Source organism: Haplochromis burtoni, unplaced genomic scaffold (genome assembly GCF_018398535.1).
Source record: "Haplochromis burtoni strain Fernald_Lab_line unplaced genomic scaffold, NCSU_Asbu1 Contig_318, whole genome shotgun sequence".
Taxonomy (NCBI): Eukaryota; Metazoa; Chordata; class Actinopteri; order Cichliformes; family Cichlidae; genus Haplochromis; species Haplochromis burtoni.
Genome location: NW_024582679.1, coordinates 520,639 through 541,863, shown reverse-complemented (window position 1 = coordinate 541,863; position 21,225 = coordinate 520,639). Strand labels below are relative to the sequence as shown.

General features: G+C 44.2%; 2 protein-coding genes across 4 annotated transcripts in view; one reads left to right on the top strand and one right to left on the bottom strand.

Moving 5' to 3' along the window:
* Positions 1-11,313, top strand: part of brd8a (bromodomain containing 8a) — a 19,657-nt gene extending 8,344 nt beyond the window's left edge. For 2 of the 3 annotated variants that reach the window (XM_005941390.3, XM_042228310.1), the window contains 9 exons: positions 79-242; positions 367-814; positions 924-967; positions 1,100-1,368; positions 1,873-1,965; positions 2,048-2,116; positions 2,205-2,487; positions 10,419-10,463; positions 10,609-11,313. In XM_005941390.3, the coding sequence (XP_005941452.1) occupies positions 79-242; positions 367-814; positions 924-967; positions 1,100-1,368; positions 1,873-1,965; positions 2,048-2,116; positions 2,205-2,487; positions 10,419-10,463; positions 10,609-10,668 (1,475 nt within the window). In that variant the 3' untranslated portion in view covers positions 10,669-11,313. Of the gene's footprint in view, positions 1-78; positions 243-366; positions 815-923; positions 968-1,099; positions 1,369-1,872; positions 1,966-2,047; positions 2,117-2,204; positions 2,538-10,418; positions 10,464-10,608 lie in introns of all 3 variants that reach the window. The other variant, XR_316986.3, reaches the window with a different exon arrangement.
* Positions 10,609-21,225, bottom strand: dnajc18 (DnaJ (Hsp40) homolog, subfamily C, member 18). The gene is made up of 8 exons (XM_005941389.3): positions 20,709-21,225; positions 19,869-20,037; positions 17,892-18,037; positions 17,208-17,414; positions 16,865-16,977; positions 16,479-16,588; positions 16,189-16,361; positions 10,609-14,959 (listed from the first exon to the last, which is right to left on the bottom strand). Exons 1-8 carry the CDS (start codon positions 20,833-20,835, stop codon positions 14,835-14,837), a joined length of 1,170 nt encoding a protein of 389 aa, XP_005941451.1. The 5' UTR covers positions 20,836-21,225; the 3' UTR covers positions 10,609-14,834.

Below are 21,225 nucleotides of genomic sequence, written 5' to 3'. Positions count from 1 at the left end.
TGCTATACCAAATAAGAATTTAGATTCATGGTGTCGAAATATTAAACAGATAGTAAATCAGTTGTTGCATTCATGCAGAGGTAAATGTGATGGTGCCATCTGTGGCCCCTGGATGCCAGCCTGTCTCTTCTATGGTAGAAGATAAGGTGTCAGAGCTCAGTGAGGACGATGTGACTGTGTCACTGTGTCATGAGCTGGACCTGAAGACAGTGGGGGACATCATCGCCATCATTGAAGAGAAGGTTCTAAAAGTCAACAAACCTTACTGTTTAGGTTACATTAAATAATTTATGAGACCTGTTTGGATTTTTATTTATTTATTTATTTTTTACAATATGAGCATTCATTGTATGCTTCTTTTTGTAGGCTGATGAAGCTGCTGATGCTTTGGATGCAGCTGCAGTTGAGGCTGCTCTGTCCCTTTGTGAAGAAAATGGCCACGCTCTGTCTGCTGCCTGGGATTCTGGGCCTTTCCAGCCTCATGAGCCACACAATCCCACAGTGCCCACTGGGGCTGTACAGTCTTCATCTCTTCACTGTAGCTTGGAGGAGAGGACGGAAGCTTCACTCTCTTCTTTTTGCAACAGTCAAGATAACCATCTTGCAGGATTTCCTGTGGGACTGAGGAGCATTCCTCCCTCTTCCTCATCTGGATGCGACTCAAAGATTTTGGAGCACTACCGCAGTGGAACGCCTCCACAGGCTGCAGCAGTGAGAGAGACCGGAGAGGCGGTTCACTCAAAAACCCAAATGTCATCCAGAAAATGTGAACGTGAGAAGTGGGCACAGCAAATCCCTGAAAAAATCCACGGAGGTACGAACATCCATGCTTAAGCATTTGTACTGCCTTGCCACGTAACATGCAGTTTGCATCAGACTATACATTTTGCAAACCTTATTATTCATTTCTACTATCTTGACAGACTCGGTATTAGAAGATAACCCACTGACAGAAAGGCATCCAAAGGTATAGCACTGTATGAGGACAAAGCGAGCATGATGCTTGTAATTGCTGTACTAAAATTTGCAGTGTGCTCCACAGTAACCCGGCACTTTCAGTTTTGTCTGAATCTGTCTGTGCTTTTATACATTTTTGCAGGAGACGAAGAGGGAGGACGCAATAACTATTGGGGGAGGAGAGAAGGCCTCGGGGACTAACCTGCAAAACAAAGTTAATGGGCCAGAGGTGTGTGGAGAAGAAGTGGGAGATGGGGTGGAAGAATTCCTATCAGAGCCAGACGGCGAAACTGAGCTAGAACCGGCAGCTAGTGAGAGTGAGGATGGATACAGCCTCCATACGGCTTCCTCTTCACTGCAGCTCCACACAACTGCAGACTCCATCCCCAGCAGCCCAGCTTCGTCGCAGTTGTAAGTGAAATGCATTTATACTCTAGATCAGGGGTCTCAAACTTAAATGAGCTGTGGGCCACTGCTGGCACTATCATCTCATTGGAGGACCACTTTAGTGTTCAAGTAGTACAAAACAAACAAACAAGAAAACACCCACAAATATTTCTGAAAATGTGGTGTTTTGTTTGTTTTTTAAAATGTCAAATATTGTATAACAAGAAAAAACTGCAAATGCGAATGATTTTTTTTCTCACTGAAGCCTTTCATTGAACTACCAAATAAGCAAATTGGTACTCTCTTTCTGGCGAGACCGTGGCAACACTTCTGCTATAACTTTGTTTGTATTTAACAAAATAAAAATGCAGACATAAGTGTACACATCAGTCAATACACAGGCTGCAAATAGGGGTGACGAGTTTGAGACGCCTGCTCTAGATGGTGCTGATGATGTAAGAATACTGACTTTGCAGCAGATTAGTTTCTGCATTCACACAACTTCCTTTTTTGACCTTCAACATGCAGTTCTGTGTGCAGTGAGGATCTGGAAGCTCTACAGGCTCACAAAATCTGGAAGAAAGCCATTATGCTTGTGTGGCGAGCAGCAGCCAATCACAGGTCAGAATCTGATTCATAACTTTAACACTAAATGCACAGTCTCCGATATTTTTCTGTAACGCGTCGTGTAAACCTGTTGTAGGTATGCAAATGTCTTCCTTCAGCCAGTAACAGAAGAGATTGCGCCTGGATACCACAGTATTGTGCACAGGTAAGCAAAGAATATTTTTGTATCACTTTACTGGAGCTTTAGAGGAAAAACATCTCAGACAGCACTGTCTTCGCTTCTTGTTCTCCAGGCCCATGGACCTGGCAACCATAAAGAAGAACATCGAAAACGGTCTGATAAGGACCACCGCCGAGTTCCAGAGGGACATCATGCTGATGTTTCAGAACGCAGTCATGTACAACAGCCTGGACCACGACGTGTACCACATGGCTCTGGAGATGCAGCGTGACGTCCTGGAGCAGATCCAACAGTTTCTAGCTACCCAGCTCATCATGGAGACGTCAGAATCTGGTATCAGCGCCAAGAGCCTGAGAGGCCGTGAGAGCACGCGCAAACAGGACTCTACTGACAAGGTGCTTCACTAGAGTTTTGACAAAAGCAGAGTACAGAAGAAGAGAAAAGGGTGAGACAACAAAGGTAGAAGAAAGTGATGCCAAACTATTTGATGGCCATTTTCCAAAGCATGACGTTTGATTTTAAATCAGTTCTTCTCAGGTAGCCATTGGCTTCGTATGCTATGAAAATCAGGTTGTTCTCCTTCAAACATTCGTTTCGGTGTCTCACTATGGGCGACGCTCTCTCAGCATGTCATTACTCCAGCCAGCATTGGCTGGCAGTCGTGACGCTTGCGTCTGGGAGGGGCCACCCTCCTCCCTATCCAGTCTTTTAAGTGATGACGTGATGAACCCTGCGTCCAGGCCCAAACTACTCTGCGTTTAATAAGGCTGCAGTATTTTTAACATGTTTTAATGCTTTGTATCTTGTTCTATTTAATCTCAACAAGCCCCTAAAAACAGTCAGTGATCACTGTTGGCCTCTCTCGGTTTTTATTACCACTAATCATTTTAAAGCTCAGTTTTTAAAACTTTACATGTAACTACAGCTCAGCCCATGCAGTAGTATTTTAATGACTAACCTTGTATTGTGGATGGATTATCTCAGTTTTTCTCCTGACTGAAGTTTGATCCGTTTACAGGATCCTGCTATGCAACTGCATTTGCCCCTAACCTTCAGGAACCCTCATGTTAACTTTTATCGAATGGAAAAAAGTCACCAGCTATGCTGCCCTGCCTGTTAATGAGTAACAATAACATCCTCCAGCTTCACTGTTTATATTATGCTAACATAGCTGTGTCGCTAGCGATCACGCAGCACATCATTATATACCAGCTAGCCAAACTTCGGTAACCCTACAAACATCACTGCTGTTTAGTTTCCTGTCTTCATTTATGTCAGAAGTGATAGCAGAGCTGTACATCTTAATTTGTTTCAGAAATCCCTCAGTCAGAACATGGTATGTTATATTTAGATGGAAACTAGTGAGCTAACTTCCTGCTAACCTCTAACTCCGTTAAATTTAATAAATTCTGTTTTCATGGATGCCTGGATGTTAAACTTAATTGTTACACCTGGTAGAGTATCCGTACTAATCATTTTATTACAGATGAATGAATTTAGACAGTTTTTCAACTCTCAGTAATGCTGGAGTGATCATTTGACTTAGGGACCTGCAGCAGAGTTTGGGCCCAGGCACGGCTAATGACGTCAGACTTAAAGACCGGGTAAAAGGGTGTGACACAGCGTCACCCGTCATTCAATTTCCTCTTCTCGCTTCTTCAGAATTTTCCCCTGCGGTTGCAAAATCTCAGGCTCAGATACACATGACGCTTCTGTGATGTGCCCCGGGCTGCAACACGCCCAAGCGGCTATTTCCACACCGGGTTCATGTGAACACTGTACTCGCTAATGACGAGCTACTCAGCAAATCCTCTGAGGGACCGTTGGAACATCTCATCTCGGGTGAGGATGACGACGTTTTCTTTGCCCCCTCTGGTCGGAATTCTGTGACTCAAGGGATCGATTGTGATAACACCGGCACACAGTCCCGTGTCATGGAGCTATTTGATGTTGCAAAACGGGCAGCTGGAAAGCTGGCAGTCCCATGGCCCAACGTGACAACGGAGACCTCCACCTCACGATACGAGGGTAAAGGGCTCCCCAGAGCAAAGCGCACTACTAAGCAGGTACTGCCGCTTTTCCCCGAACGCCTCATCGCTCCTGCTAGCCTACTCGACGGAGCTCCAGGACCAGGCTGCTGCGAAGCCCGATGCTAGCGAGCTGTGGGAAGAGCTGGGCATCGTTACGGACCAGTGTCTCCACCTCACTAGAGCAGCAGTACAAGCGGCGGGCAGAGCTCTCAGCATCATCATCCTGCAGGAGAGGGCAAGATGGCTGAACTTGGCGGGGCTTTTGGACAGAGAAAAATGTGACATTCTGGATGAAAGCATCGACCTCGCTGGCCTTTTTGGGACTGCCGTTGCCACCATACAAAGACGGTGCGAGGAGAAAAAGAAAGAGGGAGAGACCCTGCAGCTGTGTCTCACTAGGAAGACCCAGGCTGTGCCCCCGTCTCCACCCAGTTGCCGGAGGTTTGCTCAGATCCCCAGCCGTCCACCCGGCGTGCCGACGTTTAAAATCCCTCGCCACCCAGCCCCGCAGGTCGCGGTCCAGGGTCCCCTAGGATCGCAGAACCCTAAGACCCACTGCTCAGGGTGCCCCACCACCAGCCAAGCAGTCGGACCGCAAGAAGGAGGACTGTCTTTTTTTTTTCTTTTCCTTTTTTTGTGTCCCATTTGGATCTTTAGCCATCAGAATTGTTGTCTTAAGGCCAAGAAAGATGCCAAGCGGATTTATTTTACCAAGTGGATCATCATGGCCTTGCCATATTGGTCCATTTGATTGACCTTTATTATAATTATGAATTTATTTTATTTTCGGTTGCTACAAATGGGACCGACATGGCTGGGGGATAGGACAGGGAGAAAGAATGAAAGAAAGAGAGGGAGAGAAAGAAAAACAGAGGGGAGAAGAGACCGTGAGAAAGGGGGGAAGAAAGAAAGAAAAACAAACAAAACACCTGGATCACCTGTATGGAGAAAAAAAAACAGAAGAGAAAGCAAACAAAAAAAAGAGCAACATAATAAATACAGCACCATCACAATAAACTAGCTAGCAGTAGATAACAGTAGATACTAAATATTAAACGATATTGTGCAGCACGCAAGATAGACAGCGCACAATGTGCTTTGAGGCAGCAGCCAAGAAAGGTGTAGTCCGCGTCTGTGAACACCGTGTGTACACCTGTGTGCACACCTGTGTGGATCAGCATGCTTGTATTCCAAAGGTTTCTCCATGTAACGATCTGCTAGGGAGTGTGGGGAGCCATAGCCCCGTCCACCAGGGTATGAAGCAGGTATGGAGGAGATCCAGGCCCCAGATATCCAGAGGCCCCAGAGTACAAGGACCCGAGGAGGACCACCAAAAGGGGGGGAACCGTGCCACCCTCCTGGGAAGAGCTGAGTAGAGCCCCAAACGAGAGGTCACCCAGCAGCTACGGAGCAGAGGCCAGAGGGGGTTGCAGTGGCGTGCCCGCGGGCTCTGCCGGCAGCCAGCTGTGCCAGAGAGGACCGAGCTTCAGGCCCAGAGGCCTGAGGGCATCCCACCCCCCGGAAGGGCCCAGCCGGGCCACAGGCGCCAGGCCCCGCCAATCGGCCACCAGGAGTGAGCCGGTACATACATGAGCGCCCAGCCCCAGACGACAAGGACCACCAACACACCAACGTCTGAGGGCATCAGCCACCGGCAGGGAGTGTGGTGAGGGGAGATGTAACCCTTCTCTCTGGGGTGGAGGCAAGCGGACCACCTCCTTATCTGCAGTAGCAGGGAGGCCCCGCATCCCAGACCCCATCTGACGGCCAGCACCTCCTCCCAGCCCCCCAGCCCTGACGGCTAACAGAACCGGGGTGAGTGAAGACCTCAAACCTCCCTACGCCCGCTCATATGTAGTGTTGCTGTGTGCTGTTCTAAAGTGCATTTAAAACTCAGGAGAGCATGGTACTAGCTTCCTCTCAGAGAGCAGCACGGCTCCTCCCGAAAACCCTTAGTGTCTAAATGCATTTAAAATTGAGGGTAGGGCACCAGCGCCAGAGGTGGGTTGGAGTACACCGACCATCCTCTGGATGCTGTAAAACGTGCCCACCCCCAAGGCCCTATATGTATGTGTTATGTGAGAGTGTGAGTAATGTGGATGTCTAGGTTGCAGAATAAAATTGAGGCACAGGCGGCCAGAAGGGGACAGAGGGGGAGTGCCTCCCCTGCACCCTGGTGACATACCTGCACCCCAAGCCCTGCGTGTGTGGGTGGGTGTGGTAGAGCGGGAATAGGGAGGCAGCTGAGGATGGGGAGGGAAGAAAGGGAGGGGCCAGCTCCCCCGCTGACCCCAGAAGAAGGACTGTCTAACATCCCCCACGCGAAGATCTGAGCGGGACCAGCCCGGCCTCCAAGTTCACTTCAGGGCTCAGTTCCGGAGACCGTTCGGAGAAGTATTCTGCCGCCATCTTTCAGCGCTTGGGACTCGAGTTGGATCCCACAGAGCGCATTCCAACAAAGAGACGACGAGACACTGTTCAGCTGAGTCAAACAGATATGTTGAAAAACATAATGCCCTCACAACCCTAGACACCACCGGGGCCGATTTCCTCAGTGGTGTCCGGCCCCATGAACACTGGTCAAGCGCAGGTCCGCCTGCGTATGCGCAGTCGGGTCTGGCCCACAGGACCAGTTTCCACCACAGGAGAGAGCCAAAGCCCCGTCTACTGTGGAGTGCCTGACTTTGGGGTCGCTGTCAGCAAGAATAGAAAGATGGCGAGCTCTCGCTACGCCAGAATGGATTGTGAGGACATTAGAGCGAAGCTACCATTTGCAACCACCCCTCCCTGATTTCACAGAGGGATTTTCTCTCTTGCAAAAGGCGAATCAGCCAGGATTCTGCAAGAAGAAATATCTACCTTGCTATCAAAGGGAACAGAACGAGAAATACCGCAGGAGCAGAGCCAATGCGGCTTTTACTCAAAATATTTTCTCGTGCCCAAGAATGGAGGGGGACTGCGTCCGATACTGGACCTACGGGCTCTGAATCAGCATCTGAGGTCATACAAATTCAGGATGTTGACAACCACCACTCTGCTGCATGTAGTTCGCCCAGGTGATTAGTTTACATCAATAGACCTGAAGGACGCATATTTTCACATACCTATTTACCCGCCTCACAGAAACTTTCTGTGATTTGCGTTTCAGGGCAGAATGTACCAGTACCAGGTCCTGCCGTTTGGTCTCTCACTGAGCCCTTGGGTATTTGTGAAATGCACAGAGGCAGCCATAGCCCCACTGAAGAGGCGGGGCATCCGCATAGCAACATACATAGACGATTGGCTGCTGCTATCAGAGTCAGAAATAATGGGAAGAGAGCACACCAGGTTGACAGTGGATCACCTGATGGCTCTGGGTTTCACCATAAACTATGAAAAGAGTGTCCTGCAGCCAGCTCAGGCCATCTCTTTCATAGGAATACCTCTAAACTCCACCTCGCACAGAGCGTGTCTCTCGGTGATTACAGTCAAAAAAATGCTATGACATGCCGGCATTTTTCAGGTGGGAAGATATCTCCCATTCAGAAGATGCCTGCAGATGCTGGGATTAATGGTGTCTTCACTGGCAGTCATTCCAGTAGGCAGACTGCATATAAGGGAGTTTGAGCAATGGGTTGCATCACGGAGACTGAATCGAAAGCACCATACCCACCACCATATCAGAGTGACAGCAGATTGCGCTGCAGCACTCCACTGTTGGAGAAATCCCACATTTCTCACTTTGGGGGTGTCACTGGGGCTTTCACAGCCAGAAAGGTGGTGACCACGGACGCGAGTCTCACGGGCTAGTGTGCCACTCATGAGGGCAGAGCAGTGAGCGGCAACTGGGACTCACGACAGAGGGGTGTTCACATAAACTGGCCACAATTGCTAGCAGCATTTCTAGCACTGAGACACTTCCTTCCACTGTTAAGAAATCACCATGTTCTGATCAGAACAGACAACACCACTGTTGTGGCGTACATTGACAGAGGGCGGGTTACAGTCCCGTCCTTTGCACATGCTTGCTCGCAAACTGATCATGTGTAGCAGCATCAATCTGTTGTCACTGAGAGCTGCTCACATTCCAGGAGCTCTGAACTTGGGAGCAGATTTAATGTCCAGGGGAAACCCGCAGTACGGGGACTGGACCCTGCACCCACAGGTGGTGACCCATATCTGGACCTGCTTTGGCCAGTCACAGGTCGACCTGTTTGCCTCGAGGGAGAATGCTCAGTGTCCACTGTATTTCTCCCTGAGGGACCAGGAGGCTGCGCTAGGGGTAGATGCATTAGCTCACAATTGGCCACATGTTCTGCTTTATGCGTTCCCTCCGTTGGCCTTAATTTCTCCCACTCTTAACCAGAGTGAGAGAGGGGGCTAACAATAATATTGATCGCCCCAAGGTGGACGATGGTCCCATTGGTTAGCGGAGATTATGCCCCTCTTGTGGAGTGAACCTTGGCCTCTCCTCTGTGACGAGACCTAGTCTCCCAGGCCAGGGGGGAGATTTTTTTTCACCCTCACCCCGTGGGCTTGGCCTGTGAGAGGTTGAATCTGAGTATGGGAGGACTCACCCAGGGTGTTATAGCCACTATTCAGAATGCTAGAGCCCCCTCCACAAGATCATTGTATGAGAACAAGTGGAGATTATTTGAGGAGTGGTGTGGAAAGTCTCACACTCTCTACTTTCAGTGCTCTGTGACAACAATTCTCTCCTTTCTCCAGCAACTGTTAGATAAAGGAAAGGCCTTTTCCACAATTAAAGTATATCTAGCAGCCATTTCAGCCTGCCATGTAGGCTTCGTGGATGGCCCAGTGAGCCATCACCCGCTAGTCCGCTGTTTTATGACAGGGGCACAACGACTCCACCCGGTTTCTAAACCTCTCGTCCCCACATGGGATTTATCCCTGATGCTGGGGGCAGTTTCACAGCCACCATTTGAGACCACTAAGCCAGGTGGAAATAAAAATCCTGTCTTTGAAGACTGCATTGCTCCTGGCTCTCGCATCTGCGAAGCATATCAGCTATATTCATGCACTGTTAATACACAAACAGTGCACCCGATTCACGAGGGATAACTCTAGAGTCACGCTCAGGCCAAATCCGGCCTTTGTGCCCCAAAATCCTTATCTCCAATGCACCCCATTGGAGCTGGAAGCTTTTTGCCCTCCTCCTTTCTCCTCCCCTGAACAGGAGTGCCTAGATGCTGAGGCAATCCAATTGGCTTATTCCAGCACAGCAACCTCTTGGGCCCTTTTTAGGAGTGTCTCTATAGAGGAGATAAGTGCAGCGAGCTGGGCTTCACCTTTGACGTTTGACTGTGTTAAGTGTGGGCTAGAGATGACCCCACGAGACCTCCTAAGTTGGCAGTCAGTCGTTCAGATGGGCTTATCTGGCAATATGGGAGTCTGCATATCTTTGATAACATGAGTGAGGTGTCTCACCAGATACCCCTCCTTGCACGAAGCGAGGAAGAGGTGAGCTTATCTTACCTCACTCATGTTATCAGAGAACAGAGGTTACGGAATAGAGTAACCTCAAGTTATTGTCTGAAGCCTTCATGTACTTATAGTTTATCCAAAGCATTTAATGAGTGTTTAATAAGAAAGCAGACTGCTCGATATTAGGTCTAATGAATTGAAGCTACTGTTCAATCAGCTTTAGTTTGATTTATAAAAGATGTTTCCGTGACAAAAGCACTGCATAAAGAACTGCTAACCCAATAATGATTTTAAAACACTTATGCTACAGACCATACTATATAAAATACATATTTTTTCATTTTTAACATTGACTTTCAATGTTACTTACACCCAAAGTATTTGGTGAAAAAAAAGTATTTTTCCTCCATCTAGTCTGGCAGAATGTCTTTTTCTGTTTCTTTAGATATTCTGATTACAGATAACCCATTTGAAGATAGGAAAGTTTAAAGAGTTAAATAATGATGGGTCATAGCATACTGATGTTAATGGGAACCTCTAAATCACTGAAAGGTAGGAGATGACTGAAATGTCCTGCAGTACCTCGAAAAGTGGCTTGACAACAGTATTCTGTATATCTGTAGCTTACATGGTATAAAGATCCTGAGCTAAACATGTGGCATCGTCCTGTAATGTAATGGCAGGGCAGCAACAAAACATAGTAAATGTAGTACTAGTGTTATAGCAGTTAATGTGTGTTTTTAAAGCTTGTCTCCAGTTTTCCTCTAGCTGAATGTACTGTGTTGTCTCTCTCTTTGTATTATTTTGCTCCTGTTTGAGATTTTCAACACACTACTGAGTTGCAGCTCTTATCTGTCATGTTCCTCTTACAGGACACTGTGTCCATGTCTTCCCCTGCCTTCCTTCTTTCTCTTTTTGTAAGTACCCTCTTTACTATCTTTAAAACTGCAGTTACATATATTCAAACAAAGAAGACAAACAAACAAAGAAGGTTTTATTAAAATACTTCATTTAATCTCTTAAAGCTCAGACTAAACGTTTTTTCCCCCACTTCCACTGCAGGATGGAGGCACCAGAGGGCGCCGTAGTGCCATAGAAGCTGACCTCAAAATGAAGAAATGAAACCATCAGTATGATATTGTATCAGTATGGTGTCCCTGAGATAAAGTGAAAAGACTGATCTCATTGTCTCTCAGTTGCACAGATTGCGGCTCTGCGTATGGTGCAGTGTAACCTTTGCTTGCACTCTAGATTAAAAGGATAGACTGCAGTGTGGAGATGCTAATTTGTTCTGAGACAGCCATACAGTCGTGGATTACATAAAGTATAATCCCAGATTAGAGTGGGAGCATTCTGAAAGACCATGTCAGACCTTTCATGGATATAGCTGCACATCACTCAGACGTAACCTGCTCTGAAGTTCATGGGGATGTAGAGAGGTTTTAAAAAATGCTCCTATTATACAGTTGGGCTGAATATTGAATTAACTGGGCTTGAAGTTGATCCCCAGATTAGCGTCCAGAAGGCCAAAAGTCTGGCCAGAGGGGCAAGTTGATTTCAAACAGAAGCGTTTTCACTGCAGGTGTAAAACAGATTTTAAAGATCTAATTTTAAGACTTTGATATCCTTTTACTGTAATGTTTGTGTTGGATTTATTTTATCAATGTGACACTTTGGTGAAACAGTACCTACATGCTTACTCTACTACATACTCAGTGCTTTTGATTAAGTGTTACATTTCTAAACTGTTGTTTACTTTAAAGTCTGTAAAAAAAAAAAAAAAGCAAAAAAAAAAGCTGTTACGTTATACTTGAATTTGCACAAAACGTTTCCACTGTGCCAACCCAAAACCGATCACAGCGGTCACTGTTCGAGCCAATCACAAACTCTCATGCAAGCTACGTGCGCACAAATCAGTGAGAACAGTTGGCTTTTTTCTTTTGTTTTTGTTTTTGTCAGTGTGAAATTCCCCCTTTTTGTTGCGAGGCTAATGTTTCATGCACCGTAATTGATTTTGAAAGCTTTTAGTATTTTTCAGGACTGGCTTCAAGGAACTCTAATACTAAACCCTGTGTGCACACCGACGAAGATGCAGCGTTTTTCACAGCGTTCCCACTTGCTTTTCTTCAATCATGTTCAATATTAATGACCCAATGAATAAAGCTTGTAACTTTTATAGAACCCGAGCCAAAATATTTCCAGGTTAAGTAGCTCATGATGCCTCTCTGTCCTCGCTCTTCCCTGTAAATATGCAAAAGCAAACAAATGTTTGTTTTTCATGTAATTCAAAGTACGAGACGTTCTCAGTTTGTACATTTGGTCTGCTTAACAAACAAGTTGTCTTAGATAAGTGTTTACAGTGCTTTGAGAAGATTTTAAGACTCCACACTTTTTTTTTAATTTTCAAGATTAAAAAAAACAAAAACCCATCAATATACAATAAATTTCCCATAACCAAGTAAAAAGCATGCCAGATTTTTTTCCCCCCAAAATTTGTCTAAAAGTAAATCACAAGTATTTGATTTTCAAAAGCCTTTAGATCTTTTACTCAGTGCTCTGCAGAAGTTTTGTTGATAGCTTTAAAAGCTTTTTATCTGTTTGGCCAAGTCTACAGACTTTGCACACCTGGATAAAGGCAGGTTATTCCATTTTTCCAGGCAAATCCTTTCAGGCTTTATCAGATTGGATAACTGCCATCTCTAGCTCTCTCTACCAGTGTCATGAGCGTCACATCTGGGTTCTGGCTCAGCCGCTCAAGGACAGTCAGTGGACTGAAGCCACTCTGGCTTTCCCATCTGTGAAGATAACGTCTGAAACTGTTGACCATTGGGCGCTCGGTCACGACCTGGATGAAGGCCCTTCTTGCTGGGTTTCTCTGTTTGGCTGTGGGGCGAACTCCAGGAAGAATCTTAGAGTTTCTACAATTTTTCTATTTCACAAGTGACAGCTCGAGAAACAGTTCTATACTTTTGTCACTATTTAAGCCTCGCCACAATTTTATCTAAAAATTATAGAATTCTTTGAATCCACTGGCTTGGTTTTTAATCCTGACATGGAGTGAACTGTGGGACCTTTTACTGTTTATGCTTCTGTATAAGGGTTAGAGTGAAGAATGATGGAGGAAAAATACAGCAATTCAAAGTTAAATTACAATGAAATAATTTGAAAAAAGTGAAAACATCTGAAGACTTTGAGTCCAGTTTGAACAATTTGCATCACGGCTACAACGCAAATTAGGTTCAGACCCAGTAAACAGTGAAGCTGAAGCTCACCGTTTGATATTTTTTGTGTGATATAGTTTTTAAATCCATGATTATTTGCTAGAAATTAAGAGCTGGTTCTTAAATGGCAGCTTAACCTGAGCTTGAGGTAAATTTAGGATGCGTTATTCCCCTCTATCATTTTCTAGTTTAACAAGGTGACCAAACTAATGATGCATTCAAAGAGCCACCGTGAAAAAGAAACCAGACAGAAACCAAGAAGATTTTCTGATTATTCTTTAATTTTGTGGTATTTTTGGCTGAAAGCTTAACTTTGCAGTTCTAACTCAAGGGGTATGTCCGCACTGATTAATACCAAACCCTGACTCGTGTGTATCACAGTAAATATAATGTCATTTACATGTTTGTGACTTCCAGTGTGGAGCAGAATATATTCTGACAGTTTACATTTATAATTTCAGCAGTTATGAAGATGTATTAGCCAAAAATAATAATGTGCAACTAATTTAAAAAAAAAAAGAAAAAAATCACAAAGATGCATGCAACAGTAACAATATGGAGTCACTATGAACTTAAAAAGTGCTTGAGGTGAACCTGAATATTTCACAAGTATGACAACAGCTAAGGCAGTCTGGCAGTCCTAGTGCGCAGCAACAAGTATCAATGTCTGGATAGGGTTTGTGTGAGCTGAGCTTTTTCATTTTAATTAAAAAATTTTTTTATTTATTTAAATAAATAAATAAATAAAGGGCTCCATAAGTTACAATCCCCTTAGTGATGACGTGATTTGACCAGACCATGGCAAGTAAAAGTCCCAATTTTGGTTTCTGTATGGATGAAATGATCATACCCACAAGTTAGTTGTGGAAAACAAAGTCTCCAAGGAGTTTAACAGTCTCCGTTATTTACAAAATGACACCGGGAGGCAGCAGTGCATCGGAGGACTACGACTGCTAGCACAAAGAGACATGCTTGCTTCTTTGAAAAACTCCCAGCCACTACTGACTGAAGTTACCACTATCGGATTAGGCTGTCTAATCATAGCCATTCAATTCTTATATATGAAGTTTTTCGAAACATTTTCTTTCTTTTTTTTTACGTTTATTTTTAAATTATCATTATTGTTATAAAAGATCAGAAGAAATTACGGGTATTGGATTTATAAAATATCTAGATTTGAGCTGAAAACCCATTTTTCTGGAAGAATCTGAGCTAGCAGTTATGAAAGCAAACAAAAAACTGTATTGCAAGCCATTTAAACTCCATAAAACCATACAAACTGCTTATAGTGAAGGTTCCCCATATACAGCAAGAAACACTGTGAACTGCCTTTTCTTTCGGCTGAAATGCCATTTCTAAATGACCAACACAATAAACACCTATGCAAGCGCTGACGCAGGGAGCCTGAAGCTCTGCTGTAGGAAGCAGCTCCTTTTTTTGGCAGCACAAACAGAAAACAGCATATTCTGTAAAATATTACTGTGCCTCCTATTGCTCGAGGTCCAAATGAGTGATTTGTCTATGTTTCAATCATAAATAAAATGTTGCAGACTAAAAATAAAAGACTACAGTACACTGTACTTCATTTCTAACAGGAAAGAAAAATGGATGTTTCTTCTATCATCCACTAAATAAATACACCTAAAATTTGAGCAAGGACACAGAAACATCCAAAATAAATACAGGTGAACTACAAAACCCAACCAGATAAAACATGTATGTGTGAACATACAACTGCCTTTGTAACCCCAAAGGGAGCCCCCTTATGTCATGCCATTTCTATAAGAAAGTTTAAAGGCTCTGAGACGTCGTACACACTTCCACAGTGACTGCGCACCTGTCACCGCTACCACCACAGCTAGGGCCGGCAGCTAACATGCAACTTCACTTTCTACCATCGACACGAGGAGAGAAGGCACATCGTTCCCAGCGGCATAATCTCCCACTGGCTGTGCTGTACCCAAAGAGATTTCTTCACAAAGTGGCCAGATTGGATAAATTACACACTTAGGTAAAATACATTATTGTAAAGTCTGTAAAGAAACACTTTCTCCTCTCCGACAGTCCTTATTTTCCTCTCTGACGCCCAACCAATCGATGCAGTTTCTCACAGTTTTCCAGCCTCATTGTCTCCGCCTTCTGCTTTAAGCGGTCGTCTCGGTACAGCTGTCCGAGGTTTGCCAAGTCTGATTCTGCAAAGGAAACAGAATGACAAATATGAAGCTGCAGCAGACTGATAATGTAGCTTACCATAAACAGAGAAATAGATGGAAACAGTTAGTTTTATCCTGCAGTCAGAAACACTACTAAAGATCGAGAGCAGGACCCAAAAAATACCCAAAAACTGCAGTTCCTCAAATGGTCACTTGAGGCTGGCTACAAAAACTTTCTTTATAACAACTGTAAAGGAGATTCATTTCTATACCACCTGCTAAAGGCTTTCAGTTATGAATGTTGAGGGGTGTGGCTGCTTTAGTGACAGGGAAGTACAGGCACAAGCATCTAAGTATGACTGATCAGCATCACCTAAGCTAATCTGATTCACTGCCCTGAACCCTCTTGACCATGTTTTTGCTGTTGGATCATTTTAATAGTCATCTGACAAAAACAACAACAATGGATTTGAATGTTGTTAAGCCTGCTCTTAGTTTTTGTCTCTGTGAAATGTATCTTACATGTCAGCACTAATTAGCAGGACTCTATGTCTCTGCGAGGCATCCGCGCAGTCTATAGATGCACCAAGCTAGCTAGCATTAGCTACGTCAATCTTTTATCTACAGCATGAGAGTGTGGCTGAAACTGGGAAGCAGGTACAATCCTCAACCAGTAAAAATCTCTGCAGCTGTTGAATCATCGCACAGATATGGAAATTTAGTCCCATTTTCAATTTGATTTATATAGTTTTAAATCACAACAACAGTTGCCTCAAGGCGCTTTTATATTGTAAGTTAAGACCCTACAATATTAGAGAAATAAATTAATTAATTATTTAGCTGTGTAGCCTTAAGAAAACCACTTATCCCCAATCAATGGACTCCCCCCTGCCCCGCCCCCCATTTCCTGATGGCACAGGTATACTCCAAAATGGTAATACCAATGTTAGGCTCAAGGTTTGAAAGCATGGCTCAAGAAAGCCCACATAGTTGTCTGACTCTACCATCATCAATCCAAGATTTTGGGGGGGGAGGTAAATGAATGCAACTCTGGATGGAAATAAATGTCTTAACACTGTAAAAGCTTATCGAAATTTATGCCACAGCAAATGTGGGCCATCACCAAAGCTAAAGGCAGTCTAATTAAATATTAAATATTTAAATATAAATATTTAATTAAATATTAAATTAAATATTAAAATATAATTATTATTTTTTTGGCCCAGCAGTTTATACTCCCCATCCAAACAAAGAACCTGCTTGCTTACTTTGCTGTTTTTCTTTCCAGCAGCTGCTCTGCAGGTGTTCAATATAGTCGTTCTCGATGGTTTTCTCGAGCTCCTCCAGTGCAGCGCCACGGTATTCCTTCTCAAAACCCTTGTCTACATAGTATGGTACACCCATGTGCTGCGTTTCCCTGGACACCACTAGCCCCATGGCTCTGAAACCAAAACCAAACCAAATTAATTCAGTGGATTTACAGCGTCAAGCATGTCAGAACCCTTAGGATGGCTAAAAATCACAGTAGTGAGACCCATATGTTGTCGAACAGACTCACGGCTTATAGAAGAGACTGTAGGGTGGGTTAGTGGCCATCATCTGAGTAAACACTGATATGAGGATTAGCACCAACACAGGGAGAAGCTGCAGAAGAGCTGTGAAGGTGTTCTGTGGGAAGATAGAAATCAGTGCAGTTTACAAAGCATGCAATACTGTATGTAGGCTGCAATGATTACGCCGCACTCATGCCAGCGTGGTATTTCTACGTCTTTGGAATATGAGCAGAAACAATCGCTTAAGGGATACAGTCATGTTAAAAAGGAATTCCAGAACCTTTCAGTGCTTTTCTGTAGACTCATGATCAAAGAATTAAAGACGACAACAACAACATAATACTGAGGCTGTTTAACAGGGATTTCTCCTCATGCTTAGTGAGTCACTGACCTGACTCTGATTTTCCTCCACCACCTCCTCGCGCCTTTCATGAGCACGTCGACGACGAGGCTGATAAAACTGAGAGTAGGAGGCTCCCTGGTTGGTGTACACGTGGATATTTCCTGTAGAGAAACACAGTGCTATGGAATCTGCACTTAAACATAAAAAAAAGCATGTAATATACCTAAAATATAGCGGTCAAAATGAACCATAAATACTAATACTGCTGCTCACTGCGTTTTCATTTGTTGGAAGCTCTATTGGAAATATTTAAATTGCAAATTTATTACAAATTGCCCACTAAAAGCCACCTGGAATAGTGACCTTTTCAGTTACCTTCCTCCCGTCATACCTGTGGGAAACCTTCCTCCGAAGAACATGTTGAAGAGCTCCTCGGGGGAAATGTCGGCCTCGAAGTCCCTGTGGAAGCTGCGGTAGTGTCCGTGCCGACTGTGGGTGGATTGCTGGGGTGCGTTCATACTTGCAGACTGATCTCCATACTGATCATACTGCCGCCTCTTCTCTGGATTGCTCAGCACTGCATATGCATTACCTATTGCTGTAGGGAGAGAGGGGATGAAGTCCAAAGCAAAAAAACATAAGCAGCAACAGAGCTGGGAAAAGAGCAAGGCAGCGGATGCAAATAAGCAGCTCCTGTACTAATTGGCCATAGAGGCTTAATAGTGAACAAAATCGGTGCTGATTCTCATGCAAAGAACTACAAAAAACATTTGACTTTAATGTTCATCTTTGGATCAATATCTGCAGTGTGTCTCATGTCTCTCCCTCTGCACCTCACAGTCAAAAATGAATACAAACTGCCTAAAGAAATACCAAAAAAACATTTAAAAGCTGCAAAAACTTAAAGCCCTGATAAAATCCATTTTAAATGAGACACTACCTGCACGAGGTTTCAGCTGCTGAGCGGACCACAACCTCTAACTTTGGTGAGCTTTCATAAATTTCTGCATTTGGTAGAATACAATGAAGTGGGCAATAAAAGCTCGTTTTGCTTTTTTATCGCCAAAGCTCGTACCTTTGAAAGCATCTGTGGCTCCCGGAGCAAAGTTCTTGTCAGGGTGAAATTTCAGGGCCAACTTCCTGTAGGCCTTCTTCAAATCTTCATCGCTGGCACTTTTGTGCACACCGAGAATCTCATAAAAGTCCTTACAATTCTTTATCCTACAAAAGGGGAGAAAAATTTGGACCACTTCTTTCTGTTACTGCATATCTGTTCCGTTTTGAGTAAAACATAATACTTAGTCAAGAGGCATGTTTTGCCAACAAAGCATTGTTTTGTAGGATGGACACCAATCAATAGCGCATGGTTAAGCTTTGATGAGGAGCATATAACTAAGAATCTCCATGTTACTGGGAATCTCCATAGAGTTTTAGAAGGAAAATACACTATATTGCCAAAAGTATTTGCTTCTCTGCCTTCACACGCTTATGAACTAGAGTGAAAAACTATTCTTAATCCATAAAACTTAATATGTTGTAGGCACACCCTTTGCAATATCTTCAACTCTTCCGGGAAGGTTCATGAGTGTTTAAGGGAATTTTTGACCATTCTTCTAGAAGCACATTTGTGAGGTCAGACACTGATGTTGGACGAGAAGGCCTGGCTCAAAGTCTTCACTCTAATTCATCCCAGACGTGTTCTAACGGGTTGAGGCCAGCACTCTGTCCAAGCCAGTCAAGTTCTTCCAAAACAAACTTGTTCATCCACGTCTTTATGGATCTTGCTTTGTGCACAGTCATGGTGGAACAGGGAGGGGTCATGCCAAAACTGTTCCCACAAAGCTGGGAGCATGAAATTTTCCAGAATGTGTTGGAATACTGAAGTGTTAACAGTTCCTTTGACTGAAACTAAGGATTTCTGACAATCCCCAAGCCCAGACTTGTCTTTTGGATTGCCAAAAGAAGAAGTGCAATTTGTCACTCCAGTGAACGCATCTCCACTGCTCTAGAGTCCAATGGCAGCGTGCATTATGTCACTGCATCTGACGCTATGCATTGAGCTTGGTGATGTAATGCCTAGATGCAGCTGTTTCCATGGAAACTCATTCCATGAAGCTCTCCGCACATTGTTATTGAGCTAATCTCAAGGCCACAAGAAGTTTGGATGTCTTTAGTGATCGACTCAACAAATAGTTGTAGACCTTTGAGGACTCTTCGCCTCACGTTACATGGTCCCCAAGTGTCCTTCCACTTCGTGGCTGATTAGCTGTCATTCACAGTCACACAGCTGACTGCTGAATATTTAGTAAGGAGGAAATTTCATGACTGGGGTTGTTGCACAGGTGGCATCCTATCATGGTATCATGATGGGATTCACTGAGAAAAAAAACATTTTTAAATAAATGTTTCGAGTAGTGGTCTTCATGCATGAGTGTTTGATTTTATACACTTATGGCAATGGAAGTAACTGGAACACCTGAATTCAATTATTGGAATGGGTGACTGAGTCCTCTCACCCTATGGCAGGCAGAATGGCGGTACAGTGGTTAGACTGTTGCTTCACAGTAAGAAAGTCATGGGTTTAAATCCAACATCTGGCAGGGGCCTTTCTGCTCGAAGTCTGCATGTACTCCCCATGTTTGCGTAGGTTTTCTCCGAGTATTCCGGCTTCCTCACAAAGCCCAAAGACATGCAGTTAGGGGGGTTAGGTTAACTGGTGATTCTAAATTGCCCATAGGTGTGAATAGCTGCATGAATACTTTTGGTAAAAATAAACAAGAGCTCTGTTACCAGGAATCTCTATAGATTTCAAAATGAAAATATGCAGGATCTCGCTGCAAAGGGACAAGATTTTTGGTATTGGAAATGTTCTGTTTTCTGACTGAGTAATCATACTTGAGAACACTTCACCTGCCAGGTAAACAGTTGTAAGCCAAGGAGGATTTTATTTACCAGAAATGCAACAATTTACTTAAATTCACGTGCGTTTGCAAATAAGACCAATTGATGGCAATTGAAATGAATATAGAAGTTTAAAATAGTAAACAGTCACCTGAGAACCCCTTGGCGCTGCTCCTCGGTGTAGCTCTTCTTCTCGTCACCACTTGCATTATTTGTTTCACTGGTTCCAATGTCCTCATCTCGCCATCCTGTCGGTGGGGGCACGTGGTTTGTTTCTGGAGCGGCACCGCCTCCATTTCTCAGTATGGCATCTATCAGCACTACAAAACAGCAGCAACAGTTGACAATCAGCTGAAAATCCAGATAAAGGGGAAAAAAAGGGAAGAAAGAAGATGACGCATGTAATTAAGAGGTACATGTAAGGTAATTTATCTCTAAGACTCCAGGGGGAAGGAAGGCCATCTTTCCGGCTGAAATTGATGTTTTAAAAATGAAGGTGCTGTTAGTGGAATCCCTTCAAAATCTGCCACAGAGTTTTAATTGGAGAACTTGAAGGTCACAGTGTTTGATTTACAGTGTTTCTTACCTTGTTGATCTTGGTATTTTCTTTCATCTGTATGTGAGTAGGGTGACATTACCTGTGCATCATGCATAATGCTGCAAGATGGGCTGTCGTACACGTTATGTTCAATGAGCTTAAAGTAACAGCAGCATATATTTAAATATATTCAAAGATTTTTTTTTCTAAACACAACGCTGCCCCATAGTTTGAAGCCCCAAAGCAGCATGCCTCAATATATAAAAAATATCAATATATAAAAAATATCAAAGGTAGGTGGCGAGTCCTAATCTAAAATAGCCGTTCTGTGCATCCACCCATCCATCTAAATATATATTTACTACAGTTTATTGGTTCGAATGAGTGAAGTCCTAGGACGAGGTTAGCAAATAATCTGGCCATGACTGCAGTATGCGCGTCAGCTAATTTTACCTCTGGCCCGGGTGCTGGGGTAAATGTTCTGCGCCTCATATAGCAGCTGCAACGCCCGATCTTTCCGTCCTGACCGTAAACACAGCTTGGCCTTCTCTATCAGCCGGTCTGCTTCTTCTTTGTCCATGTCAGCGGTATTGGGCTATTTAGCGGAGCAAGTCGCTGTCTGCCCAGGTTTGTCCCTGTACACTGAGCGTCAATATCATATGGCAAAGCGGAGCCGCTTCAGCTAACGTTAGATAGCCGACTAGCTTTGGTTACAGACAGCAGCTGCGTAACGTTAGCAAGGCGCAATCCTGCAGTCACTCAAAGTCCTTCTCTCTATCCGACTAGCAGACGGTGGCTGTGAGGCTGCAAACAGGCCTGCAGCTTCGCCATCATTTAAGCTGAGAGTCTTGAAATTGACTGTTTTTCTGTTTTATTGGCGTTTAAAGAGCCACCTTATCAAATTAAAGGGATCTCTCCGTCCAGTGATGGACAAGCGACAGGGGCGAGACCGTGGTGGCGTCATATCCGG